Below are 9,402 nucleotides of genomic sequence, written 5' to 3' on the forward strand. Positions count from 1 at the left end.
CCCCCCCTTTGGCTCCGCCCTCAAGTGGGCGTGGCGTCGCGCGCCGAGGGGGCGGAGCCAAGAAGCGGTGCGCTGGCGTGGCCCCTCCCGCCCGCAGCCCCGTTCCTCCACTAGGTCCTCCCGCCCGCAAGGGGGCGCCCCAGTTTCTGCCTGGCAAAGTAGCCAAACGCACCTCGATCACCATGATCCAATTTTTATTAATTCCAGTGGCACTAATACAGGCGGCGATGGTCACGGATGACGGTCACACACACACACCCCCCCTTCACCCCCGTTCATTTTGCATCGATTTACCCCGGTTTTGGGAGAAATGAAGAAGCACGTTCCCCCCTTCCCCCTCTGCAGAAACGCTTTTGAGTCAAATAAATACAGAATTGGGCAAATCTAGTGGAAATGGTTTAGTTACAATGGCAATGATGAGTCATGTGCAACACAACCTATAAGGCTTATTTCTCTTTTTTTTTTTCCTTGGTTCTTTCCTCATTTAAAGTCTCAAATCGCTATGAAACCGATTAACAATGCAAAGAGATGGCGGTCAACGGGCATCTACCCCTTCGCACGGGCATTAACGCTAATTAATTAATTCCCCTGCTCCCCCTCCCCCCCCACTCCCTTCCCCAGAGTCCAACGAGTTTAATTAGAGTTTGTCGAGGAAGTTGTCGAGGGCGGGGATGCCTTCCTTCAGCCCTTTGCGTTTGCGGGTCTCGGCCACCACCTGGCAAGGCCGGCTGGCGCTGTCGAAGGGATCCCCGGGCAGGATCTGCCAGTGATCGAAGACGCACTGGGGGAAAGCCTGGCCCCCCGTGTTGGACCTCAAATCTGCTGTAAAACCTGCAAGGAAGAAGAGAGGTGGTGAGGTGGAAGATGAACAGGCATAGTTGGGCGTCAGCATTAGTGGAACCCCCATGTTCCAGGTCAGTGCTGGCATGTCCTGACAGGAGGAGTGGGGGTCGGGCTCTGCTCCCAGGGAAGGGGCGATGGGACGAGGGGCAACGGCCTCAAGTTGTGCCAGGGCAGGGTGAGGTTGGCCATGGGGAACAATTCCTTCCCCTTGGGGCTGTCAGGCACTGGAAGGGGCTGCCCAGGGAAGGGGTCAAGTCCCCAGCCCTGGAGGGATCTAGAAGCCCGGCAGATGTGGTCCTTAGGGCCAGGGTTTAGTGCTGGCCTCGGTAGCGTTGGGTTTATGGTTGGACTCCATGATTTTGAGGGTCTTTTCCAACCTAAACGATTCTATGTTTCTATGTCTGGGGCAAGGGAACCCAAAAGAGCAGCCAGAGGTGCTGGCCGCAGGCAGCTCTGCCACGAGGAAAGGCCAGGGAAGAGGAAGGCCTCAGCACAGCCTCCCTGCTTCACTGGGACTTTTAAGATGGTGACACACTCTTTAGTAGGGCCTGGAGTGATAAGACAAGGGGCAGTGGTTTTAAACTGAAGAAGGGGAGATTCAGAGTAGATGGAAGAAATTTTTCATGCTGAGGGTGGTGAAACACTGGCACAGGTTGCCCAGAGAGGCAGTTGCTGCCCCAGCCCTGGAAACCTTCAATGCCAGGTTGGAGGGAGCTCCAAGCACCCTGCTCGAGGGGAAGATGCCCCTGCCCATGGCAGGAGGTTGGACTGGGTTGCCTTTACAGGTCCCTTCCTGCCCAAACCATTCTGTGATGTCAGGCTCTGCTCCCAGGGAACAGGCGATGGGATGAGGGGAAACAGCCTCAAGTTGTGCCAGGGCAGGGTGAGGTTGGCCATGGGGAACAATTCCTTCCCCTTGGGGCTGTCAGGCACTGGAAGGGGCTGCCCAGGGAAGGGGTCGAGTCCCCATCTCTAGAGGTGTTTAGAAGCTGTGTAGATGTGGTGCTTAGGAACATGGTTTAGTGGCGGCCTTGGTCATGTTAGGTTAATGGTTAGACTCTATCTTAAGGGTCTTTTCCAACCTAAATGACTCTACAATTTTATGACTGTTGCCATCAGACAGCTGGACACACATGATCTCCCTCCCTCCTTCCTTCCCAGGGTTGGTCTCCAGCTCCCAGGAGCTGCCACCCACCCAGGGGAATGCCCAGGACCCACACACTCACCAAAGGACTCGTTGACAGGCAGGTAGGCCTTCACCACAAACATGGGGGTGCCAGCCACCTGGGTCTCCTCAAAGACGTGGCCACGCTTCCTGTTCAGCACACCATAGATGCCACCAACCACCTGCTCTGGGCACTGCAAGAGAGAGGTGTCAGGACCACCGCCTGCCCGCTTGAGTTCCCTTTGCCCAGGATCTTCCGGGTCAAGCAGAGGTTCCTCACCTGGATTTCCACAAGGTAGATGGGCTCCATGAGCCTGGGCTGGGCAGTGAGCACGCAGGCGTACAGGCATCTCCTGGCAGTGGGAATGATCTGCCCGCCTCCGCGGTGGATGGCATCAGCGTGCAGGGTGACATCATGCACATCAAAACGCACAGCACGCATGTTCTCCTCGCACAGGACCCCCTGGAAATGCAAAGCAGGGGGTCAACCAACACAGTGTCGGGGAAAAGCTGGGTGGTCCCTGCCAGAAGGCTCCGGTCCCTCGGCTTACGGGAATTCCCTGGAAGTGGGGAGCAGAGCCTGGCACAGTGAGGAGCCGTTTGGCAAGTCATCTTCCTTGCCTAGGACCTAAAAACCAACGACTCCTCCCTCCGAGTCACCACTGCAGCTCCTCAGAGGCAGCTTCACACACCAAAACCATTCACCCATATCTTCACACAACAGCTCTGAGGTTCCCATCAGCAGCAGAAGTGCTGACACACATTTATGATGCTGCAACCCAATTATTTGGCCAGGAAAGGTATTTTTTTCACATTATTGGGAGAAAAAAAAAGTTATTGGCATGGTATAATCTTTTTCAAACTGAGACTTAAAAAAAAAAAAAAGGAAAAAACCCTCTCATGTTGCTGTTCCCAGTCTACCTATCAACCTGGTTTTTTTGGAGTCATCTCCTGTCTAGTCCTGAAAAAAGTAGTTGGTAAACAATGCCAGATCTTTGCTGAGGCTCTCGGAGTACCTTTCATTTTCTTTTGATGCCAGCTGTGTTATTCATCTTAATAGTTTCTGTCCCTGCTGTTGCATTTCTCTCTCTGAAAACCTTTTAATAAAATTTTAAGTATGCGCTGCCATGATGGGAGAAGGCTTTTTGTCTTGAGGTTGTGTTTTGTGCGTGTCTGAACTGATAGGACATCTTCATCCCAGCTGGCAGTGGGTTTCATTTACCCTAGAAGATGCTTCTGCATTATAAATACGTCACGTGGCATGTGGCAATTTTTCTGGTTTCTTGAAAAGCAGCCGCACACTGCCTGCCCCGGAGCAATCCCAGCCCCACCGCAGCCCCTCACCTCCTTTGTCGCCCACTGGAAGCCGGCCACCACGCTGTCCTTGATCTCGTTCAGGTACTGCACTCCCTTAGTGATGTCGGTCAGGATGTTGGGGCCAGTGCCGTCGGGACCAAAGCACCAGATTTTCCTGGCTTCGGTGACATCCCACTCGTACTTCTCAGCCAGGTAACGAGCTCGCTGCTTCAGCTCCTGGCGAGCTGAGACCTCACCCTTGTCGATGTCTTCAGCCAAGCCATCCGGGAAGGGTCGGGCCTTCATGTACAGCCTGTTGTGTTTGTTGGGGGACTTGGAAAGGCACATCACATTGGATTCCTCGCTGACTGTCTCACGGTAGGACACAACAGGATCCGATTTCTGTGGTGACAGAGAGCAGAGAAGACCAGTCAGCCACCGACCAAACCGCAGCTCCCCAGATACCCGCTCAGAGCTCACCTACAGCTCTGCCACTGCAGCTCCTCTACCTTAATAGGAATGCACGCGTGGTCCTCTTCCAGATCCTTCAGGCAGATCTCCAGGTGCAGCTCCCCTGCACCAGCGATGATGTGCTCCCCAGACTCCTCAATGATGCACTGAAAAGACCGTTTATACAGCAGGTGAGGCTTTTGACTGCAATGCAACAAAAGCTCTCGCGCATAAAACACTAGTGACTGTCTCCCATTTTTGTCTTTGTCTCATCGAGCTACTTTTAGATGCTCTTTCCACTGATCTGGGGGTGACTCAGCACCAACCCTGCATGGAATGTGGTATTCCTTCCCACTCTGGCAGGGCTGGGACCAATACTCAATTCTAGACTTTTCTGCCAGCACCCCCAGTGCAACCATGATTAAAGGCAGAAGCCTTCTGTGCCAGCACAGGACCACGATTCCTCCTCTCCCCAAAAGCGTTTGGGACATTCACCTGCACCATAGGGTCAGACTTGGCAAGACGCTTCAGTCCCTCCACCAGCTTGGGCAGGTCAGCTGGGTTCTTGGCTTCCACAGCCACACGCACAACGGGGCTGACGCTGAACTTCATGACTCTCATGTTGTGAGCGTGCTCGAAGGTGGTGATGGTTCCAGTCTTCACAAGGAACTGGTCAACTCCGACCAGACCAACAATGTTTCCACAAGGCACGTCCTCGATGGGTTCAACGTAGCGGCCCATCATGAGAATGGTCCTGGCGAAAAGAGAAAGTGGTTTTAATGAAGTCTGAAAGAAGTCCCACCAGGTGCTATCCTGGAGTTGTGGCAGCAGGCTTGAAGTCCAGAGCCAAGCGTCTTGCCTGGCGTCAGAGATAAGAAAAGAGCCAAGACAGTTATAGAACCACAAAGCTGAACCCTGGCTCTGAGCATGCTCCACCTGACCAGGACTGACCTTTGAATTGGCTTCAGGTACAGATCCTCCTTCTTGCCAGGTGCGTAGTTTGGTCCCATGATTCTGACTTTCAAGCCAGTTGAGACGAGACCAGAGAAGACACGTCCAAAAGCGTAGAAACGTCCCTTGTCAGAGGTTGGCACCATTTTAGAGATGTACATCATCAGGGGGCCTTTGGGGTCACAGTTCTTAATACCTGGGAAGAGGGAGAGAAATCCACTTAGTTCAGTACCACTTCTCGCATTTGGTATGTGTTCCCTGCCCCCCCAGTTGCCCCCAAATCCCAACAGGAGACCTGTACCCACTGTTGTCCCAGCCCATTCATTTCTGTCCAGGCAGATGGCCAGCCAACCAAAGATCACATTGCCAAGAGATGTTTTAAATGAACACAGGCTCAGCTTAAGCCTTTGGTATATACCCTGGCTACTCTCCTGTTACTTAGCTAGCTCAGTCCTCTGGAGTAAAGCTTGTAAGCTTGTTTGATCCACACTGGAAAAGCTACGGACTCAGGAATTACAGCAGCCACAGAGCTGTGTACTTGGAGAACAAGATGGCTATGGGCATGTTGGAGCACTGAGCACTTATGTGAAGAGATGCCTGGCAGCATCTCTGCAAGCAAAGCAGCGGCTCGTCGTACCTATGGCAGCCTCATCATCGGGGGGTCCCTCGTAGAGCAGCTCACAGCGGTACTTCTGGGCTGTGACGGGAGAAGGCAGGTGAATGGTGATCATCTGCAGCAGGGCATCTCCGGCAGGCAGCCACCGCCTCATCACGGCCTGAGCAGAGATCAGAGGAGTAACACCCGGTCAGACTGTTCACAACCTTCCCTCGCTTCCCCAACCTCCAAGCTACCAACAGCACCTTCCCACCCAAGCAGGGTTTGTAGCTGCTCAGTAAGCTGACACAGCTGGAGCAGCACAACCGCTCATCTCCTCCCCACAGACAATTCAGACCAATCTCACCTTCAGCAGGGGTTTGCCCTCCTTGTCCTTATCTTCGCTGTCAAGCTTGATGTCCAGTTTCTCAATCAGTTTAGCCGTCTCCTCTTTCTTGAAGTTCATGATTGCATTGAAAACCTGAAACAGCAGCAGCAGTTATGAACATCACCGGTGACCCAGTTTGAAGCAGCAGCACAAACACCTCTGAAGAGAATCTCTGTTCTCACTCGTCACCCAGCTGAGTCTATTTGGAGGCTCAGACACATATTTGCCTGCACAGTATCTACCACCAGCTTCCCTGCCTGCAGAGTAACGAGCCAGGCTTGTGTCAGATATTGAAATTTCTTCAAGCAGACAAGTCAGGTCAAAGTGAAGAAATTTTCCATCATCACGCACTGTAACTGAACCAGAGTGTAAGACACCAGCAAGGGCTGAACACGAAGGAACTCACCTTGAAAATGGGGTCAAGGATGAGCTGGCAGAAGGTCCTGGGAAGTTTCTTTCCATCAGGGCTGGTAGCAGATTTGCTGAACTTGCCAGTAGCAGGATCGAAGTATCTGGAGAAAGAATCAAGTCAGACAAGTATCAATGCTCGATTCAGCTGCAGAAGCGTGGCTTGTTCTGCTTGCTTAGGACCAGAGGAAAGAGCTGCTGAGTGAGAACAGCCCTCATACCTTCCCCCATCACTTTCAGGTTTCCAGAGCTCACCAAAACATATTTAACTCATGTTGCCAACTCTCTGTCCCCTCCCCATTTATCTGTGTGGTTCCTATTCCACAAAGATTTCACAGGAAACAGTTCATTTGTTACCACATGCACCAGGTCACTGAGACAGGGCCATAAGCAGACACGACCACATCCTCCCTGCTTACTGACCTTCTACAGTGTCAGGCTGCAGCCACACAGAGCTGATCTGGAGTGAAAAACCACAGCCCTGATTCCTCACCTGTCTCCCCACAGCTTCTTCATCATGTCTTCTACTTTCTTGGCACGCTCGGATGGATTCAGCTGGGCATCACCCTTGGCAGCGAACTTTGCAACATACATTTCAGCAAACTGTTTCAGAGTGAAAGCCCAGCCATGCAGGCCAGAACCAAAGCCGACGGTACCAAGCACTGGATCAATCTGAAAGGGAACAGAAAAGCTGGGTTAGAGGAACAGCCATGGAGCGTTACAGCAGTCAGCCTACTCAGTCCCAAACACCACTCAAGGACGGAAAGAGGTTGAAGATGAAGCTTCAGGACTATGGGACCCTCAAGCAGTTCCACGACAGCGGCCATCTCTGAGGTCTGGGGACAGCCTGGCCACACACCCACCATTTTAGCTTTGTAACGCAGAACTAGATCAGTTTGTCATCACTTCAACAACGTACTCAAGACAGCTCAGCAGCTACGTAGACTTGCGTGCAGGTAAGATTCCTGTCCTTCATGGGGGGTATCAGCAATACATGAAAACCTGCAGCATGCAGGAGAGTGCTCAACAGGAACAAAGCGCAAGCTTTTTCTCCGAGCCAACAGCCCTGCGCGCTACCCAGGAACCCAGCGGGGAGTGCTCGGAGCACAGGGACTGGCAAACACCTACTGGCCTTCCATTTCAGAAGACAGCCGGGGGAGTGATGCTGTGTAGGAGCCTAGGATCTCACATCACCCGACATCACAGATGTGATGTGGGCAAGAAGGTGTCCTACAAAACAAGGGCACCCTTGTAAAGAGAGAAAATACTTTCTTGTATCTATAGTCTTTATCTGCTCAAGCCTCGAACCAACAGAAGATTTGGAAGGAAAGCTAGCGAGAGCTCCAAACCAGTACAAGCCTGGGTAGTTCAGGTACCTTCATTGTTCTACTCTCACTTCTCAACTTGAGAGAGCAAAGAGCCACAACCGCTCCCTCTCACTAGTTTCGAACCCAGCCTTACCATGATATTTCCCATGGGGCCACTTTCTCCTTCTCCATACGTGGAGATAATGACGTTCACGTTTTCCACGATGCGCTGGAAAGTCTGGTACAGCTCTTCTGGCTCCAGCTGCAGCTCCAGCAGCGCTCGGTCCATCTTGTTCATCATCAGGACAGGCTTGATCCTCTCAGCAATGGCCTGACGCAGCACAGTCTCTGTCTGCACACACACGCCTGCCAAACATGGGGGCATTAAGTTAACCTCATCTTCAAACTCACCCAACATAAGCTCCAGTTGCATATGGCTGCAGAAAACCTTACCAGAGATGCAGTCTACAACAACCAGGGCACCATCAGTAACACGAAGAGCAGCAGTGACCTCTGAAGAAAAGTCCACGTGCCCAGGAGAGTCAATCAGGTTGATCAAGAAACCAGAACCATCCTTGCTCTGCTTGATGAAGGCCAAATCATTTTCAGAGAGTTCATAAAATAGGGAAATAGCTCTGAAAAAAAGGAAAACTATTAAAATTGTTGACATGTTACACGTCCCCAATGCTTAGAAACAGCTTTTCATCCTGCAGAGACAACAGTGCCTGGGCTTCAGGATTTCCTGAAGCATCTTCCCAAAAGGCCAGTATGGGAGATAATCAGGAGCGCAAGCTAAAATCTGCCCTTCCTATGCTTTTCTGAAACTGTAACCTCTTCTGAAATCATAACCTCTTCTGCCTCCATGCCATTTCAAGTGCCCAAAGAGGGTTCAATTTCTTTCCGTCAAAGACTTATGCTTTTTTTATTAGGCCCAACCTCTTTTTTGATCCCTTTTCATGCCCCTCAGGGTCCTCAAGCTGCCTGCAGTGATGCAGCCGCCAGATACATCGCCAGAGATGCTCCCATGACAGTCTCCACACCACAGCCACAGGACTCCAGCGGACATCAGCCACATCCAACAGCCGCGCTGCTAAAATGGAAGGCTGAAGCTCCCGCTACACACCTATTTCCCAGTGGCCACTGAGGTAGTGCTCTGTGATTCATCAGAAGCCAATCAATACTCGCTCTTTCACTTAAGCAATCCTCACGAGCAAGCGATGAGCTTCTGAACTAGACTAGGGAAAGCCTGACGCCGTCTTCTTTCATCTCATGATCAAACCAGTGGAGGACTCAAAGCCCCCCAAGCTCAGACCACGCAGCAGGAGCACTGAGGTGCCTGAAGGGAGGGAACTCACGTTGATTTGATGGTGATGCATCGTTCCTGCTCATCCTTCCTTGTGTCGGTGAAACGGGTCTCCCCCGCGCGGGCAGAGGCAATGATACCAGCTTTGCATACCAGAGAATCAGTCAAGGTTGATTTGCCATGATCAACGTGGGCAATCACAGACATGTTTCTGATGTTGGCCTTTTTGTCCATGATGGCCCGTATCTGGTCTACTGTGAAGTTCACCTTGAAGAATGAGAGGAGGGGGAAGAGAGAAATGTGGGGTATGTAGAAACAGCTCCCACAATTCTAGGAAGCCCAACCAACGCCACAAATACCTGTCATAGTCACACTGAACAGCAATTCTGCCTGTGTGGCCCACATTACAGGACAACCAGCAGCAAGGGCACCACTGACACTGGTGTTACAAGCAGAGAGGCCTGGGACACAGCACAAGAACCCAGCCTGCTCCCTCTCTGCCTCAGTCTCCTGCCAACTGCGGCAGTATCAACATTTCCCGAAGGCAAAGCCTCACTAAAACCCAACCCTCGCTCGGTCGCTGCTCCGCAGCAGGCAGGTGACAGCCCGGTGCACCGGTACGTTTGTCCTCTGCAGCGTTACATAAGGCGGCCACCGCAAAGGCCCATCCTCGGCATCAACACCGTCCCGGTGCCA

General features: G+C 52.2%; 1 protein-coding gene and 1 non-coding gene across 2 annotated transcripts in view; both read right to left on the minus strand.

Moving 5' to 3' along the window:
- Positions 1-467: 467 nt before the first annotated feature.
- EEF2 (eukaryotic translation elongation factor 2) overlaps positions 468-9,402 on the minus strand; it is a 26,737-nt gene continuing 17,802 nt past the window's right edge. The window contains exons 3-16 of the mRNA XM_009636681.2: positions 8,759-8,978; positions 7,857-8,038; positions 7,558-7,769; positions 6,590-6,768; positions 6,095-6,200; positions 5,668-5,781; positions 5,343-5,481; positions 4,706-4,901; positions 4,250-4,508; positions 3,814-3,921; positions 3,353-3,706; positions 2,289-2,471; positions 2,070-2,202; positions 468-831 (exon numbers count right to left, since the gene is read on the minus strand). Coding sequence (XP_009634976.1) covers positions 638-831; positions 2,070-2,202; positions 2,289-2,471; positions 3,353-3,706; positions 3,814-3,921; positions 4,250-4,508; positions 4,706-4,901; positions 5,343-5,481; positions 5,668-5,781; positions 6,095-6,200; positions 6,590-6,768; positions 7,558-7,769; positions 7,857-8,038; positions 8,759-8,940 — 2,541 coding nt within the window. The 5' untranslated portion in view covers positions 8,941-8,978 and the 3' untranslated portion in view covers positions 468-637. The remainder of the gene's footprint in view (positions 832-2,069; positions 2,203-2,288; positions 2,472-3,352; positions 3,707-3,813; positions 3,922-4,249; positions 4,509-4,705; positions 4,902-5,342; positions 5,482-5,667; positions 5,782-6,094; positions 6,201-6,589; positions 6,769-7,557; positions 7,770-7,856; positions 8,039-8,758; positions 8,979-9,402) is intronic.
- Positions 5,970-6,038, minus strand: LOC118452060. Its single transcript, XR_004841710.1, has one exon. It is a non-coding gene; the product is annotated as a small nucleolar RNA SNORD37 (small nucleolar RNA).

Source organism: Egretta garzetta, unplaced genomic scaffold (assembly GCF_000687185.1).
Source record: "Egretta garzetta isolate BGI_Z169 unplaced genomic scaffold, ASM68718v1 scaffold4, whole genome shotgun sequence".
NCBI lineage: Eukaryota > Metazoa > Chordata > Aves > Pelecaniformes > Ardeidae > Egretta > Egretta garzetta.